The sequence below is a fragment of the Oryx dammah genome, unplaced genomic scaffold (assembly GCF_014754425.2).
Source record: "Oryx dammah isolate SB20612 unplaced genomic scaffold, SCBI_Odam_1.1 HiC_scaffold_21, whole genome shotgun sequence".
NCBI classification, from domain to species: Eukaryota; Metazoa; Chordata; class Mammalia; order Artiodactyla; family Bovidae; genus Oryx; species Oryx dammah.
Genome location: NW_024070205.1, coordinates 55,226,298 through 55,249,459, shown reverse-complemented (window position 1 = coordinate 55,249,459; position 23,162 = coordinate 55,226,298). Strand labels below are relative to the sequence as shown.

Genomic DNA, 23,162 nt, shown 5'->3' with positions numbered 1-23,162 from the left:
CTCAACCTTGCACCTTTGAGCAAGTTACTTAACTCAGCAGCCATTTTAAAATATAATCATATCCTAAGAGCTTTTTCTTCAAACATAGGAGTTTCCTCTTCTCTAAAAAAGACTGTTCCAGCCCTGGTTTTCTCACAGGGGTCACATTACCGGTGTTCTTGAAAAACAGAAACAAAGGCCTCAGAGACACTGGTCGTCTGGAAGGTGAGGATCTCAGAGACACAGAGTGAGCAGAGATCGCCCAGTTTTCTGTGTCTTTTTGGTTGGTTCTTTCTAACCTTCCTAGAAACTGGAAGGTTAGCTCCCACAGTTACTGAGAGTGGCAGTTACCTAACTCTCTGCAACCTCAAAGCCGAACAGTTCTAAAGAGCAACCCTGGCATAGTGGTAGTATGCAGAGTGCCCAGAGCTGGCCCAAGTAGGTAGAAATCAAGTCACTGTGGGCATTTCAAGAGACTTCTTTTCCAATTCTAGAAGAGTCTTTGTTTCATTCCTTGTTTTCATTGGTAAAGGAATCTCCCCTTGCATTAACTATACAGCTTAAGTTTGTCTTTTCTTAGAAATGAGCCTTCTAGGGCAGCCCCAAGATGCCTTTGTAGGAGTCCACTTTCTAGGAGCTGGTGACCTAAGAGGGCCTTCAGGAAGAGAGCCAGGCCTCAGCGGTAACAGAAGGGTGACAGTTAGCAGGACCACGGGGAAGACAGTGTCTATTTTAAGAAGGAAGGCGAAACCAAACTGAAAAAGAAAAAGAAAACACATGGAATGATGGTTTAAAAATCCAAACCAAAGCCCCCAAAGAAAAGATGTGAACACAGCATTTAGGAGATGTCAATAGGACACGTATGACAAAAGTGTGATTCAAAACATTGCTGCTGCCGCTGCTGAGTCACTCAGTTGTGTCCAGCTCTTTTGCGATCCCCATGGACTTTAGCCCACCAGGCTCCTCTGTCCATGGGATTCTCTAGGCAAGAATACTGGCAACCCATTTCCTTCTCCAGGGAATCTTCCCGACCCAGGGATCAAATCCGAGTCTCCTGCATTGGCAGGCGGATTCTTTACTACTGAGCCTGGGAGGCCCCAGACATTGCAAACTACTAAAAAAAAAAAAAAAAAAAAAAAAACTACAAAACACTCCTACCTATGTTATCACCCTATAACAGTTTCCGGTAAGGAACTTAATCTCAACACCAATATTTAAAAATCTCTGGTATCAAAGTGATATGTAATGTATATGTCATCACCCTTTATGTGGTATTGTTGGACATGAAGAAGCAGAGGGACCCCAAGAGTTGCAGGCTGGAAGGTTGCTGGGCATGGTGGTGTCAGAGGCTACCCTGTCTCGGGGCCAAGTCTCGTGGTCAACAGCAGTTGCTGGAAGGCTGAGTCATTTCACAAGCCTAGAGCATAACTGGCCACTGTCACCTGAGATGTGGGGTTAGAGAAACAAGCAAGTTAAGCTACAGTACTCTGTTTTCCTGGACACTGTACCCCTAAAACATACATCTCGATGGAAAGCAGTCTATTCTTATAAAACCACAGTGTAACTCCCCTTAACAACACAGAGTCAATACAGACTCCACAAGTTAAAGGCATGGAACCCAACAAGACTGTCCCTTACTTCTGACGCCAGCCACAAGCCCAGGGGTTCCCAGGCCACCTGCACTTCTAACCAATCAGCTTAAAATTCTTGGCTTCCCACACCACTCCCCACTCAGGTCGGATAATTCACTAAATGGCTCACAGAATGCAGGAAAGAGCTTGACGGTTTTATTACAAAGGATACATATCAGGACCAGCCAAGTGAAGAGATACCCAGAGCAAGAGGTGAGAGGGTCCTGAACAAGGACCTTCAGTGTCCCATGGACTCATCAGCCTTCCACTGTGTTCATGAATCAGAAAGCTGAATGCAGCTCTGGAGTTGAGTTTTCATTAGGGCTTCACTACTAGGCCCCACTGAGTGAGCCAGTCACGTGACTGAACTCAGTCTCCAGCCCCCACTTCTTCCTGGGTGGAGCTCAAACTACTTACAGAATCCCTACCCTATAATCACATTGCTTTACATTGGCTTTGCAGTAAGAATTTAACTTTCTGCTGTGTGACTTTGGCAATTTACCTAACCTCTTTGAGCCTCAGTTTCCTCATCTAAAAAGTAGAGATAATAATACTGTTATCACTACATAGAGATCAGCACTATTCCATAGACGTATGATACCAGTTACTATGTAACAAATCTTTTTTCTCATAGCTATATTTTTAAAAGGGAGAAAGAAATCGGTAGAATTAACATTAATTGTATATTTTACTTAGGTCAACGTGTCCAGAATAGTATCATTCCAATGTATAATCTACAGTAAAACAATGATCAACGCAATATCTTAAATGTTTTTTATGCAAAGTCTTTGAAATCCAGCATGTATCTTACACACACAGCACACCTCAGTTTGGACTCACCTCATTTCAAGTCCCACGTGGCTCATGGCTATCATATTGAGCCACGGCTGCAGATAGAGATGACTATTGCTGTCTTCATTAAATGAGTTAAGTGTCCATTTTGCAAATGTTAACTAAACTATATGTGTGCACATACACACACACAGTGGCCAAGGGCTACACCCTAAGGTGATCTAAGCCCTGTGTTAGGCAACTCCCATGCAACATCAAATATCCTCCATCTTCTCCGGAAAAGAAAAACTTTAGCTTGGAGGAGAGAGGCTGTTGGGTGAATCATCTACAGTATGTCCTTTTATTCCCAAACTCCATCTCCCCAGCCCACATTTGCCCTTGGCAAAATCAAGTAGCCATGGACAATAGCTTTTGATGAGAAAAGAAGCCCTGAAAGCAGCCAGATGGGGCGTCTCAAGAAACTCTGAATAGCTGGGAGGTGGGAAGGAAGAAAATTAGGGGGGGTGGGGGGCTGCGGCTCCTGAAGTCACTGAGTATCCCCTCTGCTCCCCTCAGGCCATCTCCCAGAGTCACTGCTTAGACCTCAGCAAGTGTATCTGCCAATCACCGCACTCTTCAGTCCCTAGAAAATGCTCTGCATTGTAAATGCAAAAGAATGTCATGAGTAGGAGATTGATTCCAAGCAGCTTTGTAGCATCTGATTTCTCAGGACCCAAAACATAATCAAAGTTTTTCTTTTTTTTTTTTTTTAAGATGTAGATATTAATAAGAAAAGGGCTTCCTGGGTGGTACTAATGGTAAAAAATTCACCTGCCTACGAAGGAGATGCAAGAGACACAGGTTCGATCCCTGGGTCTGGAAGATCCCCTGGAGGAGGAAATGGCAACCCCCTTCAGAATTCATGCCTGGAGAGTCCTATGGACAGAGGATTCGGGTGGGCTACAGTCCACGGGGCCACAAAGAGTTGGCCGCCACTGAGTGACTGAGGACATAACCACGTTATTAAGAAAGCCCTGTCTCTGAATAGTGGTACCCCACATTCAGCCTCTCCCAACATTTATAACAATGCTCCCCATCACCCTGGCATTCATCCAATTCAGTCAGTTCTCACTGGAGTGGGATTGAAGTTCCAAGCCACCCTTAAGTTAGGAATGAAGAGATTCACCTAATAAGGGCAGACAAATGCATTTTTACATAATATGCAAGATTAATTATAATAAACTCAATCCAATTCACATACTTTATCAAGAAAGACAAGCTAATTATCTGTCAGAGAATTAGCTCCTATTTAAAGGGCATTTTACCTTAATTTGGCAAACGAACTAATGGGAATTGTCTTTCCATCCTGATGTATTCCTTTAACTGCTTAAGCACTCAAAAGACTTCCAAGCTGCACTAAAACCCCAGGGTTTTAAAAAATAGGAGAAAGAGGCAGGGGCACAAACACTTAATAGCTTCTCATAAAATCTAACTTTCTGTTGTTATTTGCAAGGATATTCCTTTCAAAATGTCTTATCAATAGCATCAAACTGCTATTTGATTCAGTGAATCAGATTTCTGAAACGGAGCTGGTGTTGGTCCTGCCAGATCATTCATGTCCACAATAGTTTCTGGTTTTTAATAGTATTGACTGGCTGCGTCTACGCTCCCTTACTCTGCCCACCAATGCAGAAATTGGAGATTTACAGTACATGCCTTAGGGCACGTGTGTGGCACACACAGAATTTGTGCAAAGACCTTGTGATGAAAGATAAAGACTTCCCTACAAACCAATAACTTTAACAGGCAGTTGGAGCTTATTTTTGAAGAGACATGCAGGAATGAAAAAGTGAAGGAGGAGTAAAGGGAAAGAAGAAACTCAAGGTGACTGGCCCGGAGCTTCCATTCCTCAATGGAAAAGTGGAGAAACTCCCAAATAGGGGGTTCCCTTCAGAGATTTCTCTTATAATATCAAAAATCAGGGAATAATCTTAACTTCATGAGTATGCAAATGAATTAAGTAAAAAGTGATACAACTATAAAATAAGACACGTTATAACATTCAAAGAGAACCTGTGATGACTATACAGGAAGTAAAAAGCATATGCAATATAAAGTGAAAATGAATTTCAGTTTCTGTATGAAAAACTCTGCAAAATATGCACATATATGGGTAAGGAATGCAGAGAATATGTAAAAGTGAAACTAGGCCAGTCCGGGGGATTAGCGTGTCATCTAATTTTTCTTTCTAAAATTTTCTTAATAGTCCAACAGTGGACTTTTAGCAAAGACTCAAGAATTGACTCAATAATTGAGTCTTTGCTAAGACTTAATTTTATTAGATTTCCTTACATAGAAATAGTATATAATTTTCCAGAGTAGCACTGATTCAGAAAAAAGTCCTGATGTAGTTACCTATCCACCCCACTAGAAAGGCTGGGTTTTTCCAAACCTTTAAACATAAAAAAAATTTGCCAAGCATCAAAGTGTCATTTCTACTTACATTCACCAGTGGCGATGTCAATTCATTTGACTGAATTTATTACTCATATATCCCTTGGAGATGAGCTTTTATTACAGATGTACAGTATTATAATTATGATACATTTGTATCAAATGTTAGCAACTATGTGTCTGGCATTGTTCATATATATATATATGATCTAATTTAACCTCAAAGAATCCCATAAGACAATTGTCATTCCCCTCCCTAGTTTATGGAAAAGAAAACTGAGGCACACCAAATTTATTTCATTCAACTTCATGCTGCTAATAAGTGGCAAAGTTGAGATTCAAACTCAGCAGGCTGACTCTAGAATCTGTGCTGTTAACTTACTATTAATATATTCCTTCTGCTAGAAAAGATGCAAATTTCTAAAGGAAAGCTGAATACAAATGCAAATCAGCCAATCAATTCACTGAAAAGTCACTTAATCAGCTCCTTACAAAGGGGAAGGGAAGGAAAACAGGAAGCAACCTGGCCAAACACGTGAACCCACAAAATTTGCTTATTTAGTAACAACTCAAATGCAAACCAAAGCATTATACTCCCACTGGGATTTAAAGGATAATTACTAAACTGAGAGTTAGGAAATATGGATTCTATGCCAGTGCTGCTACCAACTACGTTCTCTTGGGTAAGTAATTAGTTTCCATAACTGTAAAATGGGACAGTGTAAAAAAATGTTCAATAATTCTGCCTGAATGAATACTACTTCAAGCACATGGTTCCCAGGGGTCCACTCTGCTATCCTCCAAGGATGTTATTTATGCTTTTTCTGGAGTCTGTCCCTGTCACACTTTCAGGTTACCTGAGCTGTATTTATAAGCTTAGATTATAGAACAGAAGAAGAAAGATAAAGAAAGAAGAGGAAAACAATAAATAGTAAATAGTTTGATAAGATTCTTATTCACTAATCTCAGAGAATTCACTTCCCAGAGGTAATGATAACAACAAGAAATTCTTTACGCCCTTGAGGGGGAAAATAACATAGTTAATATTATTATCCATATTGATAGAACAGATAATGAATATAAAACATAAATAATCAAATACTGTCGGGTCTTAGAGTCTTTGGGATATCGTCATATATACCTATCAAACATGCTTTCTTACTCACTATGTGTAATTTCATACTTGTCTTCCTTCGTCCTTATCTACTCCCAACTCTAGAAAGTGAGTACATTCATATGGACAAAAGAAGGAAGCCTCATCCTCAGATCACAGGCTACTAGAAGAATGCACTCTAAACTTCTCTGTGTTGAAAATACACGGAGCAGAAGCTTCAGAACGCTGTGCCCAGCAGTCTGTACCACGTACAGCTGAGTGACCTTGGACAAGTGTCTGGACCTCTCTGAGTCTCAGTCACTCATATGTAGAGTGCAGTCTTATCACGAGAAACAGTGCTCCCATGTCAGAGTCCACTAGATAGCAAACATTTCATAAGTGCTACAAATAATCATTGCAGTTTTCAAATATTTCTTTCATTGATTGGTTGCTCTAGTTAGAAACCTCTGCCGTGACCAAAATTTGAAGTTTTCCAAAGCTGGGATATAATTCAGGATGAGGTCACTGAGCAGCCAGCTCCTCTCTGAGGACATAGTCAGCCACTCTGAGCACTGGAATTTTCAGTTGAGGAAATACAAGAAAATATGGGGGGAGGCGCAGATATTGTAACCAAGGACACTTCATAGATAAAGCCCAGTTAAAGGGACCCTAAGGAATGAGAGCTATAGCTCGCTTGTAAATAAACATGCGGCCAGCCTGGAAAGAACTGAGCCTTTGAGATCCTTAGAACTGGGTTTCAGTTCTCATTCTGAAACTCACTGGTTAATAATAGGGGCAGAGGAGGGTACTGAATCTCCTCCTCTGATTCTCCCTCTGTAAAACTAGGAATCTAAAAACCTCTCTCAGGAAGCTGTGCTGGGAACTAAGACGCTGATGTGATAGCCCGATGCCCAGCACATAGAAAGCTTTCAATCGCTTTCCCCCTACCCCCACCAAACTATCTGGAAAATAATTTTCTAATTTCAGGGATGATAGGATGGTCAGTTATATGTGATTAAATAGTGTTCCCCTGTCAGAGTAAAATATCACTCCATGAGAATCATCAGACCATTCTTATAGATCTTACCATAAAAATATGTTTTTTAATAAGAAATACAAGGCCCAGGAAAATGTCCTGGATCCCTTCAAGGAAGCCCCTTTGAGAAGACTGTCTTGTCTTATTATTTTAAGAGGGACACAGACATATTGTCAGAACTAATGACAGTAATTCACGGCCTTGGAAACTGGAACCCAGGACTCCCGTCGAGGAGCCTGAGGATCTGGTCTGTGACTCTGACAGCACCCTCTACCCTCACAGCATTCTCTTTCCTCTGCACCCCTGTGCCTCCTTCCTTTCCTCCCAATCGGCTTTTTCTTCCCTGTCTGCCAGGAGCAACAGCTGGTGATATTTAGCCCAGTGGAAGCAAACCCCAGGGCCACAGTTCAAAGAATGTGGGATTATTTCTCCCATAGCATAAGCACCGAGTACTAAAGAACTGGACAGTAATGTTCTGCCTAAAGTGACCGCCTCCTTAGCCAGGGACACAAAGTAAGCTCACATGAGCTCACATCATAAGGGGAAAAGCTTACCCTCCTCAAAGGGAGGACGGCCTGACAGTGCTCCCTGCATCGGGTGGCTTCATCTATTTACTTAATTGAGAATTGGGCAACAGATGCCTGACAGGAGTCCACTGGGAAGTAGAAAGGCCAAACCACACCCTTTCTTGAAGAACTCTGAGAGAGTTTAGCTTGATTTCGATGTCTGTGAAATTCCAGTCTTGGGGAGGGGTGGTAAAAGAAAGATAAGTAGACTTCTATCACAAATAAAACATCATGGCAATATGGATAATTTAATGAATCCGTAAACCTTTTATTCCTGTTAGTGATCTAGAGGCAGAGCATGGGGTAGCAGACTTTATCGTATATGAAAATACCAGGCTGCACAGCTCATTTCTGTATCCAAAAGCATAGGCTCAAGCTTGTTTTCCATTTAAGTTACATAAAATATGGGTCTTGTTGGGGTGGGAACTGGAAAAAAAATATATATATATACATATATAAAATGTATTTATAAATATTCTTATATTTACATAAATATAGATATATTTCCCAACTTTAAGTAATAATAGATTATACAGATTTATGCTGAAAAAAAAAGATGCTGAGACTTTCCTCCTCACTTATGCATAAAAGCATCTAGAATCAAGGACTTCATAATTAGAAAGGATACTACATCAACATGAATATAAAATGTATATTGAAATACTCTACAATAAAATTCAGACTGTGGTTCACACTCACACTTTTTTCTTCCCTCCCATTTTTCTAATTAGTAAGGTTACAGTACATGGATCTGTAGCCACAGAAAATCTGTGCAAGAGGGACCCACACAGTTTAGGGGAAATAGCACAGGCTTCAAAACAATAAATGCTTGTGTTTTTATCAAAGCCCTGTCCCTTAGAGTAGGCTTCCCTGATAGCTCAGTTGGTCCCTTAGAGTAGTTTTTAATTGTACTTGGAAACTCTTTTTTTTTTTTTTTTTTTCCTAAGCAGGCCAAAACCTTGTCTCTGAAATACCATTTACAATGTTTGTTTGCTTTGCATGCCCTCTTTTCATAGAGAGCTTGCAGGAAAAAATAAACACAGGTCTTATTCCTATCAGCAACATGTCCCAAATTAGTGAGGTTCAAATGACACAGTTCCACTCAAGTGCACAGAGGAAGCCTGTCAGCCCTGAGCTTCTTGAGACAGAGTATGTGCATTTCCTTTTTTGATAAAAAAAAATAATAAAAAAAATAAAAAAATAATAATTTTTTGGATCAAGACTTTGGAAAGAAATTGTGTTGGCCCAAGGAGATGTGCTTAGAAAAGGCCAGACTCTATCTTGAAAGGGAAAAATAAAGGAGAAAAAAGCCAAAGGTCACACAAACATGGATTTCCCAGGGGAATGATATTTCCTCCAGATAAACTGTTCCCTAAACAAGATTTTGCTGCAGAAGAGAATGAAGAATCCACACAGGTACATGAGCTGCAAGGTGGAATGGATTTGGAATATTAGCCTGGTCCACACATGCTCTCATTCTAACATTCAAATTATCCTAGGTATGATGGCAGATGTCTTAGCCTAAAGACCAGTGCTGAGCACGTAGAAGGCATTCAGTGATATCTGATGAACAATCACTTTGCTGTTTAGCAGTAATTAATGCAACACTGTATTGTAAATCAACTATACTTCAATAAAAAAAAAAAGAAAGAAAAATTTTAAAAGGGAATGAATCTCCCATACCCACAAGGGTTTAATATCCATGGAAACCAACGAATACATAAGTCCTTAGACATCTAGGTACAGGGGTGTATTTTGATAATTGTTTTGCAGCTCTTCCTGAAACCATTAAATTCCCTAGAAGATGGGATCAAATAATCATTAGTATTGTTCCATATTTCTAGGACCCAGGTAAATATCAGGGCCATGAGCTTGCTGGTTTCAAAATATCTTAGACTTAAGTCCTTATACTTTCAGACTGAAATCCCAAAATGCAAGAACAAAGGTAGCAATACTCAAAATGATTGATTGTTGTTGCTGTTCATTTGCTAAGTCATGTCCAAATCTTTGACCCCATGGACTGCAGCGCACCAGGCTTCCCCGTCCTTCACTATCTCCCTGAGTTTGCTCAAACTCATGTCCACTGAGTCAGTGATGCCATCCAACCATCTCATTCTTGATTAAACATATTATTTTAGGGACTTCCCTGGCAGTCCAGTGGTTAAGACTTTGCCTTCCAATACAGGGTACCTGGGTTTGACTTCTGGTGGAGGAGCTAAGACCCCACAGGCCTTGAGGCCAAAAAAACAAAACATAGAAAATGAACTTATGGTTGCCAAGGGGAAGGGATAATTAAGGACTTTAGGAAGGTCATGTACACATTCCTGTATTTAAAATGAATAATCAACACGGACCTATTGTACAGCACGTGGAACTCTGCTCAACGTTATGTGCCAGCCTGGATAGGAGGGGAGTTTGGAGCAGAATGATACATGTATATGTATGGCTGAGTCCCTTCACTGTTCACCTGAAACTACGACAACATTGTTAATTGGCTAAATTGGCTATACCCCAATACAAAATAAAAAAATTTGAAGTTTTGGGAAAAAAAACATAGTGAACTTAATAAACAAGATGGATGGGTTAAAAAAAATTAGAAGCAATATTGTAACAAATTCAATAAAGATTTTAAAACAGATGTATCTTTAAAATTATGTATGTATTATTTTATACAGACACACACACACAAACACAATCAACCTATCAACCTGGAAAGACCTATTTTTGCACTAAGGCTCTGAAATTAATCATGCATGTGACCTTGGACGAGCAATAAACCTCTCTAGGCCCCAATTCCGCAACTGCATAATAAGACGATGAGCTCGATGGTGTCCCAGTTCACTGCGTATTTGAATCACCGAGGAGCTTTTAAAAGTCTTGATACTTCAGCTGGAGCCCAGATCAATTTCATCAGAGTCACTGGGGGTGGGACAGAGCATCCTAGGCTTTAAGTTGCCTCAGATGATTTCAAGGTGCAGCCTGCAGTGAAGGTTCCTGGACTAGTGACCTCTAAGCCTCCTCCCTCTTCTATAACCTGGGATTCTCGAGTTCAGAAGAGGTGAGATGACTCCTCCTGGGCTTCTCCTGGGATGAGAACTGCTGCCCCTCTTGTGTCCTGTAGCTGCTTGAACCAAACTGCTTCGGAACTGCAAACCAACACATTACTATGCCCAAACTAGCGCTCCCCAGAGATGCTGGGCCAGGCAGAGTCTGGTCGGTGCTAACACTAGAATAAAGGAAGCAGGGCCAGCTCCTGGTCAGAGGTTAATGCCAGCTCCTGAGAGCAGGAACACCACAAGGCTATGTCTAGAGAATGATTCGGTTCCTATAATGTTGCCAAATCTCCCTTCCTCTACCCTGCTTTTTCTCATCTAAAAGGAGTTTCTTGAACTTGTCCTTGACAAGCCAGATGGTTAACTTCACTGATCTGAATGGGTGAGAACAGTGGCTCCTACTTAACATGCTCCCTAGGGCTGTGCTTGGAGAAGGCGATGGCACCCCACTCCAGTCCTCTTGCCTGGAGAATCCCATGGACGGAGGAGCCTGGTGGGCTGCAGTCCATGGGGTTGCTGGGAGTCGGACACGACTGGGCAACTTCACTTTCACTTTTCACTTTCATGCATTGGAGAAGGAAATGGCACCCCACCCCAGTTCTCCTGCCTAGAAAATCCCATGGACGGAGGAGCCTGGTGGGCTGCCGTCTGTGGGGTCGCACAGAGTCAGACACGACTGAAGTGACTTAGCAGCAGCAGCAGCTAGGGCTGTGCTTAGAAAGGACACACCCCTTTTTCCCATCCCGCTGCCCCCTCACCCAGTCTCACGGATGAGATTCTGAAAGGGCGTGGGGGTAGTGGGGCAGAGCCCAGGGACCTGATTTACTGACAAGCTATCTATGTGCCAGACACTCTATTTACATCATCTTTCATCCTTGATGTTGGAATTATCCCTGTTTTACAGTGAAGAGAAACGGGCTTGGAGTGGTAACCTGAGTCGCCTAAGGACACCTCCAGTTGGTCAGTGGCAAAGTCCCGATTGGAGCTCAGGTGAAAGTGAGCTAAACTCTGCTGAACACACAGTGAATGAACTTTTCATTTACATTTTAATTAGGAAGCAGCACAGTATATCCAAAAGCTTAAGGAAGATACAGGCAACTCTGAACCAGCTCGCGGCAAGGTTCAAGACTCACTGAAAGAAATGAGCAGGCCTTTCCATGAATTCCCTCCTTTTCCCTGGCCTTCCATCCCATCAAAACGCAAAGCTTCGAGAACTTTTCAAAATGAAGCACACTCCCCACTCCTTCCACCTCCCCTTTTATAGTCAGACTACAATCCTTATTCCAAAAATAAATCAGCCTGATGAGAGGCCAGAAAAAGCAAAGCTTAATAGTTTTATACTTTCATTATTTAGTTAAGGGACATTCGTTGGACAGATTTATCATCACATTTTTACAAATTCCCCACTGAATAAATAATTCTAGGATATGCCGAAATTACTCTGGCCTTCTGACCCAACATGTCTTTGTAATTACTTGGCACTCCAACTGTATGCTACTTAAATTAGGTAACAGTCATCAAGTTATTTTTAGGCCATAGCAACACACACACACACACACATACACATACATACACACACACACACACGGCTGTACCTAACCTGTTATTTGCACTCCTTTGGAAGAGAGGCCAAAACTGCAGTTTTACTGACACCATCATTTCTGTTCAACCAACAGTAATACTACTGGGCTACACGGAGGGAGAGTTCACTCTGTATGAGGAACTTTGCTAGACACTTTGTACACATTAATTCATTTACTACCTAAACTACCACCAGGAGAGTGCTGCTGTTACATCCTTTTGGAAAATAAGGAAAATAAGGAAGTAAGGGAAGTAGCCATTGGCCAAGGGCGCATAGCTAGCAAGGAGTGAGCCAAGATGCCCAGACAGGCTGGCCCCCTGCTCCTGCCTGAATCTCTCCACCATTTGCTACACGGCTAATATTCAGTATGTCTGGATGTTAAACAAAAGCTCAGAATCACAACACTAAACCTGTGAAACTAGATTATGCCTTTGTTTCACTTATCTTAAAAAAAAAAATCCTAACATCCCTGACGGACAAGAGGAAGACTTTTGTTTCTCCCACAAAACAATGCAGAAGAGAAAACATATTTCCTCAGAGTCTCTAAGCACAGCCCTTCACTTTGTCATCAGACTCAGTAATGCCTACAAATATTGACTTCAGAGCCCTTTGTGACTATGGGAGGATGTACCACCTATGTTGCTCACTTCAGGAGTTTTGATGGAAAGTTTTCTAGCATAAAAAGTTACCTCTCTATGTGATCAGATTTTTGCTACTGAATCAGCTTCCTGAAGTGGTACTCACTCATCCCCTGCCAGCCCTGCCCCCAATAAATACCACTGACTCAGAGGCAGACCTGTCAGTCACTCTTTGTTTCCTGACAGCACAGAGCAAGTACAGGTATGGGACCCGATAGACTCCTGTGGAAGAGGACACTATAGATCCCTTCCAGTCTGGGGGAGTGGGTGGGTGTTGGTGGGGTAGGGGGTGCTGCCCCATAGATTCAATAATAGCCAGTTAGTCAAAATGGAATTCCAAGCTTTAAAAAGTCAACAACAGGAGCATGACACCAACATTTAGGAGTGAAAATGTTGTCCGTACAGTACTATAAAATATGCCCATCCTGTTTAATTTGAAAGCATTAAGTTTAAACATGAAACATACTGAAATATAGTCGAACATTATCTATATTCTAATATATTTCAACAACCAATAAAGGAAGAGAAAAGCAGAGAGGGAAAACATTAACAATTGTTTAATCTGGGTACTAGGTATATGGTGATCATGATACTCTTTTCTAGGTTTCTCTGTATTTGAAAGCTTTTATAATAAAAGTTTTAAAGACACAGATTGTCTTTAAAGAGGAGGTGATAATAGACTATCCATTCCTACATAGGTAAATGACAAATGACTTCCCTGAACCCAGCCTTGCTGAAAAGAAGGGGAACCTTACAAACATCATAGCAAAGATGGTAGCTCTCATTATGGAAAAGCCAGAATCGTCTAGCCTCCTTATTCAGCTGGGTGCAAAATCACATTAAAAATCAACTTGGTGTAAAACAGATTATAATTCTTTCAAAGCCTTTGCAAGTCTCTACACATGTACCCATTTGACCATGGTTTGCCAGGTGGAGCAGAAGCACAGATCTGATGCCATTTCTTCTTTGGAGGATGAGAATAAAATACGAATTCAGACAAAGGTCCCAATGCGGAGGGGAATGTAAATTAGAACAATCCCTTAATCGCAGGGGCTTCTGCGCCTCTGATCAGTTTCTTCCCAACCTGACACAGCATTACTAAAACAGTATCTGAGCAGCCGCTCTACTTGACAGGCAGCACCAAACATGGAGAGCATGGCAGTGAAACAGGGGGACATAAAACTTGGACAGGGAGGGCAGCAACCAGTGTTTACAAACAGAAACCAGAGAGTCAGATGGGTCAGCCATAAATTAACCCAGGATTGTACTGAAATCTCTGAAAATAAACTCCCGAAGCCTTAGAAGCATCTACCCCCGATGCTAACCAACCCCCACCCCATCTTCCTGCAAAAACCACTCCTTCCAAAATGGTACCGCTACTACTCTTGCTAAAATAAAATCTTACATCACCAAGGGTGGGGATTACTAAAATAAACCTCAGCAGAAAAGCCAGATCAGGATGGTCTGATAGACCCACTCAAGAATCTAGGCGAAGTTTGCTGGCCATGCCTTCTCAGAGATATCCACCCCATTTTCACCTCAGCGGTGTTAGGGTATTAACTTTTGGTTTACCCAGATGAAAAGGCAGCTAGAGGGGCATTCTAATATTGATCTCTTTCCCTTCTTTACCATCATGGTCCCAATTTTACGCCATCGCCCCCCGCAAAGAGACCAAAATCACAATGACAAAAATAATAAAGTACATTACAGACCCTTCTGCTCCCAAACTACATATCTTCAACAAAATCCCCAGATATTTGAAGAAAGAGCTCAAACTACAAATAATACAACCTCTACCACCAGGCAACTTCCAGACCGACTGCCTCTGCGTCTCACCAACCCGAAAATGATGAACCCTGTTGGTGGTGGCGGCAGGCGCCCAGCGGTGACATCAGCAGCATGCCTGGCCCCGCCCCATTAAGGCAACCTTACTGACACCGAGGAACAAGCCCAGGCTGCCTGGGCTCTCAGCTGCATCCACAGGAAATGGGGAGAGGAACCCCACTTTGATCAGCAACACCTAGGAGATTCATTTCCCAGCAACTGACAAGCCACCCGCATACACAATAATGCCCACTCCAAAGTAGAAAGTAGAATCTACAGCTCCTCCTTAACACTCTCAATGTTTAAGTCCAGGGTCATCTTCATGTGGATTATTTGATGCCTGTTCTCAGATCATTTGGACACAAAAGGCCTGCGTTCCCTCATCGGCATCTACTCTACATGAGCGAGAGACCACCCTGAAGATCACTCCATTGGTTCTCCACTTCTTGGCTCCCCAATACAAACAAATGAGAAGTTTGTAGAGGGTATTTTCTCTTCTGAAAAAGATGAGACAAGCCAGGATCACAGAGACAGAACGCTAGCTGGGTAAACCTACTGGGAATCACTCAAAGTCAGCCAAACAAGAATACAAAACGACAAAATACAAGGATACACAGAGGAAATATGAGCATATCAGCAACCACAAGAAAACCCATCAAAAACAACATAAAATGCCTGGGTGCTGCTGGAACACTCTGGATGTAACTTCCATGATGTTCTCCTTCCCCTGAGAGCCCACCAGCCCTTCCTTAAGGAAAGTTGTACCTTTGTGCTAGTTGACCCCAATAAGAGTAGGGTAGAGGCCAGTGAGGGTGGGCAGGGGAGATGAGGTCCAAAAAATTTAGAACTAGATTTCTAAGAACATTCCTCAACAAAAGGCAGAATGCACCATTGGGAAGACAAGAAGAATGGCAGAACTAGCCCACAAAGGAAAACCAACTACCTTGCTCATTCCAATGGCCTGTTGCAATTTAAATATGCAAGGTGTTCAAAGGAACCCAGCAATGCCTTTGGTCTACACAGTGCAGGAGACTGGCTGGCAATGTGGCCCAGACCATGTGCCTTGACTCAACACTCAAGGAAAGAGAAGAAAGAAGAAGACTGTCTCTCACTACCACCATCACCACCACCATCTGATAGAAAACACTAAAGATGAAGTGTGGTGTACAGTGTCCTAAAGAATGGCATCCAAGGGCAAAGAGACACATCTGGGAGGGACAGGGGATGCAGACTCCCTTTAGGTTAGGCAATGCTGTGCAGAAAGAGCCCAGAGACGGGTGGGCAATTAATTCCTCCTGCCAGGGCTCAATGACACGGACATCCACTTATTCACGCTCAGTGTCCTGGGGCAAGGGACCCACTACCCCATCTTGGAAGGAGCTATGATGTCAACGGTTGTCAGGTGACACCAGAAGAAACAGTGTGTTGGAGGGTATTTCATAAAATGACTCCGTCCCTTGGAGTTTGGGCAAAGGAATGGATGTTTGGGGTGAACTCTCGGAGGGGCCCTAAAATAAGGATCTCTGCCCGTTTTGAAGGTCACTTTCAGAGAGGTGAGAAAGAGGAAGAATTTCCCACAGAAAGAACTGGTACCTGGAGGTTCACTTGCAGTTCACCACAGTTGCGGTTTTCTCCGTTCCATCAGCTTTGGTTAACTCTGAGAGACAAGAACTTTCCAGCTAGTTTGAATGGAACAGAGTTACCAGAGCAGGCATGACTGCAGATGCCATGTGGTGTCATAGAGCCCCTTTTTAGAAAGATGAGAAAACCATCTCCGAGAGGGGGAAATGACTTGTACAATGCAAATGAGAAGGTGAATTAAAGACCAGAGCCCAAGTCTTCTGGCTTTCAGTTCAGGGTTGCTGGGTTTCTCTCCCAACCCCCAAATAATTAAGAGAGGGCATGGAAGGGAAGACAAGAAGAAGAAAGGCAATTCTGGTCTTTTGCAGCCAGTGGAAGGAGGAAGCTGGTACTTCTCAGAGAAAACCCAGGGTGACCCCAGGGCTGTGCTTGGGGAGGGGGTGGGGGCATTACCTTTCAACACCAGAGGTTCTTTGCCTTCTCTCTTCAGAGACTCGAGGACTATGTGGAGTGGCTGGGAGGGTACCACTCGGCTCGGCTCATTGGTATTCTCATCGTAAACTATAATTTCTTTGGAAAAGATCCTCTTGAAAGAGTCCTTGCCTTCCCTACAGGAAATCAAGTCTAAGACAGTGATCTTGCCCTGCTGCAGTCTCCGCCGGCTGATCTTATCGGCACAGTTAATGTGGACAGCTCCTTGGATGTGACTCTTGTTGTACTCCATGAAGGGCCGGCAGTCAATGATGACAGGGCCCTGGCTTGGCAGGTGACTCTTGCTGCATTTGGTCATCTTCTTGGCCAAGTCATTGGGGTAGATTATTTTGATGCTGGCTAGCTGTTTGGGGGTCCCTGCCACGGGGCTGCCCACCCCACCTGATGGACTTAGAGAGCCTGCATTCTCACTGTTGTTGACCATCTGGCTGGCAGGACAGGTGGTAGAGCTTCCGATGGCAGTGGTGGCGGGGCCAGCAGCAATGGCCTGGGTTGGGGCCTGATTGTCCTTGTCGTAGGTTGCCACAGTGCAGCAGCTGGCACTGCTGCACCCACAATTCAGGGAGCGGGCAGAGCCGCTGGATGAGGGCATATACGTCAGATTTGCAGCCTTTAGGGACACAACGGTGGTGGCGATGACAGGAGGGTGGCTGGTACTGCCAGGGGCGGTAGAGCCAAGGTAGCTAGAGTCTAAACAAAGGTTGAGATCCTGAGGTCGAACGGGCCTAGACAGTGCCACCACTACCCTGTCGTCTAAAGGAGACGGAGGCATGAGGAGGCTGAAAACTGGCAATTCAAGAAGAACTCAAGACAGTCTGTAAAGAAGGGGAGGGGGGGAAAGAAAGAATAAAGTCATGTGACACAAAAAGCAGTCGAATCCAATCCCTAGGAAAGGACTTTGCATCCCTCTTAGCGAAGTTGTCCTAAGTGCCCAGTATCCTGTCACTCAAAGCTTGACACTCACCACTATGGATTCAAAGAGGATGCACGCCTGAGGACCATCCCCCTCCCCACCCCCTGTCCTTGCTGAGTCTAAGGTTAGATGTAGTCTATGCAAATGTTGATGAACAACCTTTCATGGACCCACATCCAAGTTCAGCCTTAGAAAAAGTACAAGCACAAAGGATCAGAAAAGCTCAAGATGGAAGGGAAGGTTCTTAAGAGGCATCTCTTCTGGGCCTCATCTCCAGGGCAGAAATATACTGCAATCATCTGAGAAGGACCCATACGTCCACCCTTGCATACTTTCCATGTAATTCCTTCAGCCACTGCAAAGGCAAAGGAATGACCAAGAGTGCTGGCAAGGCTCATGGGAATATACAGCAGCTAAATATACATCAGGGGCAGATGTCAACTTTCTGCATATCAGAATGAAAGTAGCCCTCTAAGTGAATCTCTTTAATTTTGAGCTATTCTTACTTTTCTTTCTCCTAAGTCCTTTGAAAAGCACAACAAAGTCATATTAAAACCTCCCATGTTTCCTACTGCCCTCTTATTTATAAATTAATCTGCATTTCCTCTTTTATTACATACTGGTCCCCTAAAATGAAGCCTCAAGCTAGGGAAGCAGGTCTGAAAACCCTGACCCTGACAGATCCATCCCTCAGATGGCTCCCTTGCCGCACCACCCACTCCACTTCTGCCTTTAAGAAAAGGACCACTTCAACTCTCCATTCTCCTCCTTTCCCTACAGGAACATCCTAGAGCTTCTCTCAGCGGAAGGCAGCCACTATGCATAATCTTTTGATCTCACACAGATGTGCCCCCTCTTCAAGAGGATGGATTCATAAAGAAGACTTCCCAGTGAGAAGTAAAGAGTTGCCCACAGGGGTCTATGTCCTGTCTCATGAGAGGGTACCTGCAAAGGGACAGTTCCTTCCTCCCCATGGGCATAGAGGCACTCCATTCCCGGGCCCTGCTGGCTCCTCTCCTACTAGACATACACACAGAGGAGACACCAAACGCCATGCAAGAGGAGCTCATCTAAACCAACTTTAAGAGATGTCTGGAAAAATGTCATCCAACATCCCTCTACACAGGACTGTCACCATTCTCAGACACAGAGCCAAAATGTCACAGGCAGAATACACACACACACACACACACACACACACACACACGGGCATGCACCTATCACATCCACAGATCCCCACTGGACTCAGCTTTCTCTCACCACCTTTAGATGGGCAAGAAGAATCCAACCCCTGTTCTCCCTCCCTTTCTCCTTTCTTCCCTCCCTCCCCCGCCCCTTCCTCCCTTGCGTAGTATTTTTTGAAGAGCGAGTACTATTCCAGAAGCTATAACTGTTTCCCAGCTGGACCCAGCGGTGAAAAGTCTTTGCTATTGTGTTACCTGGTAGGGTACGTCCCAGGATCAACAGTCCATTTCCCTTGAGAGGGACGCAGAAGCGGGCTCACGGAGACATAAGCTGGGACCCCCACCTCCACACAGAGTGCGCGGCGCGCACACACGCTCTCTCTCTCTCTCTCTCTCTCACACTCACACACACACACACACACACACACACACACACACACACACACACACGCACACACGCACGGAGTGTATAAAGAGAGAGACCTGCATCCCTGCAGCAGAGGGTCGGGCATATATACTGCCCGTGAAACCATCCAGACAGCCTAGGAAACCTCCCCGAAAAACACTGAGCTATCCCCCTCGCTCTCTAGTCGCCCTTCCACCTCTAGTTAGCGGCTGGAAAGAAAATTAAGTGGTCAGAGAATGCTGCTTCCCCACTTCGGGGCACTTAACATCCTCCTTCGCAACACAGCGCACTAACAAGTCCCTGGCCTTTAAAACTGCCGCAAAGCATCCCAACAAACCTCATTTTTTTCTTCGCCCCCAATCCAAGTAGACTGCAGAGAGAGTAAACGCACAGGGCGGCGTGAGCCAACAGCGGGAACACTTTAACCTCACCTGCCGTGGCTCCTCCGTAAACATCGCAACACACACACGCGCACACACACACCACATACATACTCACTCACACTCACACCGCCTCAAACCCCTGGACTCTCAGGAGTAGCCACGGTGACTTCCACTTACTTCATAAATAAGTGTAACCCTCCACCATCTGGCGCTCCACTTCAGCAAGGGATTCGCACATTCAGCCCTCATTCACTAGGCTTCATTGATCTCCAGCAGCAACATAGTTACTTTCTCTTTTGCTACACTGTAAATGTAAGGTTCTGAGGGGGCGGGCCGGCTGCCGACCGACGGCGTGTTGAACCAATAGGAATCCGAAGAAACCCGACCGCTACTTCGCTGCAGCCCGCGGCCAATGGGCACCTGGAGGGGGCGGAGCTGGGGCGTGGCCATGGCTCTTTAAGGAGGGTTTATCCGACGCCGCTTTGGGTCCACTGTGTTATAATACGGACGGTGATGTCATTGGCAACCAATCAAAAACTTAAAAGGGCCAACTGGGGCCCGCGCGGAGCAGCTGCTCTCTATTTACATGTAAACCGAACCCGCAGGATGCAGTTAACCCTTTCCGGGGCCGAATTGTCAATGGGCTGTGTTTGCCGCTCCGCCTAAAACTGGCTCTGCGAACTTGGCGGGATCCCTGTACATCGCCTCACCAAGGGACAGACCACGCTGTTTATTTTCCCTTCTTACTCTGGCTGGATGATCAACCGTGTTAGAATAACTTTCTAAAGGCAAGAGGCAACGAGAATAATCACTATCCCCAGTTGGAAAAACGGGTTCCCTGAGTCCCTCGAGGAGACTTGATAAACCGGAGATTCACGGACGTCGCCCAACTACCCGAGCAGGGGGATGAATGTAAACGCGCGGCCAGGGACATCGCTTCTTCTACAGTCTGAGCCCAGGGCCACGCGCTGGAGGCCTGGGCTCCAGCGGGACTGGCAAGTCTGCCGTCCATCCACCGGCAGTGAGGCCCGCCAGCCTCGCCGCGGCCCGAGTCCTCGGGGCCGCCCCGCTTGCTCCGCGCCGCCAGAAAGCATCGACCGCCCGCCCGCAGATGTCGCTGCCCCTCCGGCTGCCCTACTGCTGCCCGGCGCGGCTGTGGCGCGGCGCCCTGTGGCTCGCCTACTTCAGCGCCCAGTCACGCCCCCGCTTCCCTCGCCTGCCTCCCGGGGCTCCACTCGTAGCTCGAAGGCAGCGATGCGGAGGGCTGCTCGGAGGCGGCAGTCTGGTTCCCAGTCAGAAGCTACAGAGGGCGCATCCCCGAGGGGCTGCACAGGCGCCACCCCATAGCCCGCGCGCCCGCCCCGGCACCCGGGCAAGGCCTGCTGCCCGCTAGCGCCCCCTCTTCCACCCAACCAGCAAGGTCCCCGCGCCGCGCTCCGCAGAGATACGCGCTACCGGCCCGAGGCCCGCCTTCCCCTCGCCCCTCCTCAGTTGCCCGCCACCCTGTAGGGCCCCTGGGAGCCGAGGACCCAACAGCCCGGAGCTTCTGGAACAGCAGCGGCTGGAGGAAAGGAGCTGGAGCTGAGAAGAAATAACCAGCTTGAGTGGAGCCGACGGAGAACTGGAGGCGGCGCCGCCCCTCTAGGTTCTCCTGTATTTCGTCGCCGGAGGGGTCGCGGTCAGAGGTGACCTTCTGAGCAAAACAGGGGATTTGGAGGCGGGTGTGTTGCCAGCTGGCCTGTTTATCGTCAGGAAAAATCAGAGAAACTGCTGGAAAGTCTTGGGGGTAGGAAAAGAAGTGGAGATGATGAGATAAACTGCAGAGAGTTTGCATCAAGGAACCCTAAAGAAATAGAGGGTTTTTTCTTTTTCCTCCGTCTCCTGTCTGAGAGAGGCAGGGGTGAAAGAGTGAAATAATTGTAGTGGAATAATATGTTATGAGCACTATAGACTATTTGGCTATGAATTTTTCTCTTACCACATTGAAGGTGTCTGGAGATGTACTTGAGGTTGCAAGCCTGATAGGCAAGCTAAGTGACCTGGGGACATATTCACATCATTTCCTTAAGTACAGACCTGAAATTTGAAGATGCCAAACCTTGGCCTGCTGGCCAGATATGTTCAGTGAGCTGAGGGATCCCATATATACATATGCACACAGTCTAGGCTTCACAGAGGTGTTTCAAACTGAAGTGAATGCATGCAGTCATCTTAAACAGGAAAGGATTTTTGTAGCCCCCCTCTCCACTCACACAGCAACACACATACACATTACCCTTTAATGATAACCAGTGACTGGCTTGGGGACACCATTTGGTCCTTACATTTTTGGGGATCAGCAGATTCTGGCCAAGAAAGATGGGTTCTGAATAATTTCCACAGAAATCAGAAAACTTCCCAGAGGATCTAACCCTGGATCTATTTGCAGCTTTAATAACTTGCCTTTTCCTAACTATAGATAATTATTGAAAAAATATTGACTAATCCAGGGTTGAAGAGTTCTGACTATAAGTCCTGATTCTGACTCTCATCTCTTATACTGTTCATCCAGAGACCCTATGTTTATTTATATGTCTGTAAAATAGCAAAACTCCAGCTCAAAAGAAAAAAGAAAAAGTTCTAGTGTAAAGCAGTTTGGGGGTGGGAAGTGGGGAGGTAGGAGGAGTAGGGGAGAAGGTGAGGGGGGAGAGGTTCTCTACAGATCAAGGGCATTTAGTAAAAAAGTAGTGTCTTTGCTTCAGGAAATGCTGTACCTCTAGTTAAAAGTACTCACCATCTAGAAGTTATGAATCCATTGCTGACACCTCCGTATCTAAGTCCAAACAAAGCAGGAATTTATGCAACTGAGGAATACTTCTTAACAGCCTTTCGACAAGGCCCAGAGGGGAAAGTAACTTCAAAAGGAAATGCAGTTCATTTAATGAGATGATTATTTTATTATAGTTTCAAACTAGTGGATTATTATAATTTAGTTGACTAAGACTAAGCCAGTTCTACTGAAAAATTGGGAAAGATGGCAAAATTCATCAGTTATCAAGCCTAAAACTTGGAATAAACATGTCATTAACATATACAAAGATGTAATTATTTTTTTAATTAAGCATCTCTAAGTGTATAGTTTATATTCAAATCATATTGGTAGGAAAACAAAAACAGAAGAGTTGATTTTGTTCCATTTTTTTGAGTCATAAGTGAGGAAATAGTATCTGAAGTACTACCCTTAGATTTAAATTAGTAATACCAGCCAACCAATGGCTGTGAACCTGATCTGTATACAAATATCTGGCAAAGCCTTAATGTTCAATTTTAGTCCCAAAGAAATAGTGGAGCATCTTCACTGCATTTGAGTGTTCTAACATGATTTTACTGAGCTGTATCTTTGTTCTGACAAACATTGTGAGAAAAATATGAGTTCCTTCAGTGCATAGCACTGTGTTAAAACAAAAAGGTGAAGCTAACTTAAGTCAGCAAAATGTATTAAGGACTTCCCTGGTGATCCAGTGGTTAAGACTGCACACTTCCACTGCAAGGAACACAAGTTTTATCCCTGGTGGGGAACTAGGGTCACAAATGCTG

At 44.5% G+C, this 23,162-nt stretch overlaps 1 protein-coding gene across 1 annotated transcript in view; it reads right to left on the bottom strand.

Annotated features, from left to right (window-relative positions):
• Nucleotides 1–19,940, bottom strand: part of DUSP10 (dual specificity phosphatase 10) — a 40,495-nt gene extending 20,555 nt beyond the window's left edge. Inside the window, exons 1-2 of the mRNA XM_040263241.1 lie at nt 19,764–19,940; nt 16,662–17,515 (exon numbers count right to left, since the gene is read on the bottom strand). Of these exons, the coding sequence (XP_040119175.1) occupies nt 16,662–17,472 (811 nt within the window). The 5' untranslated portion in view covers nt 17,473–17,515; nt 19,764–19,940. The remainder of the gene's footprint in view (nt 1–16,661; nt 17,516–19,763) is intronic.
• Between the last annotated feature and the right edge of the window lie 3,222 nt (nt 19,941–23,162).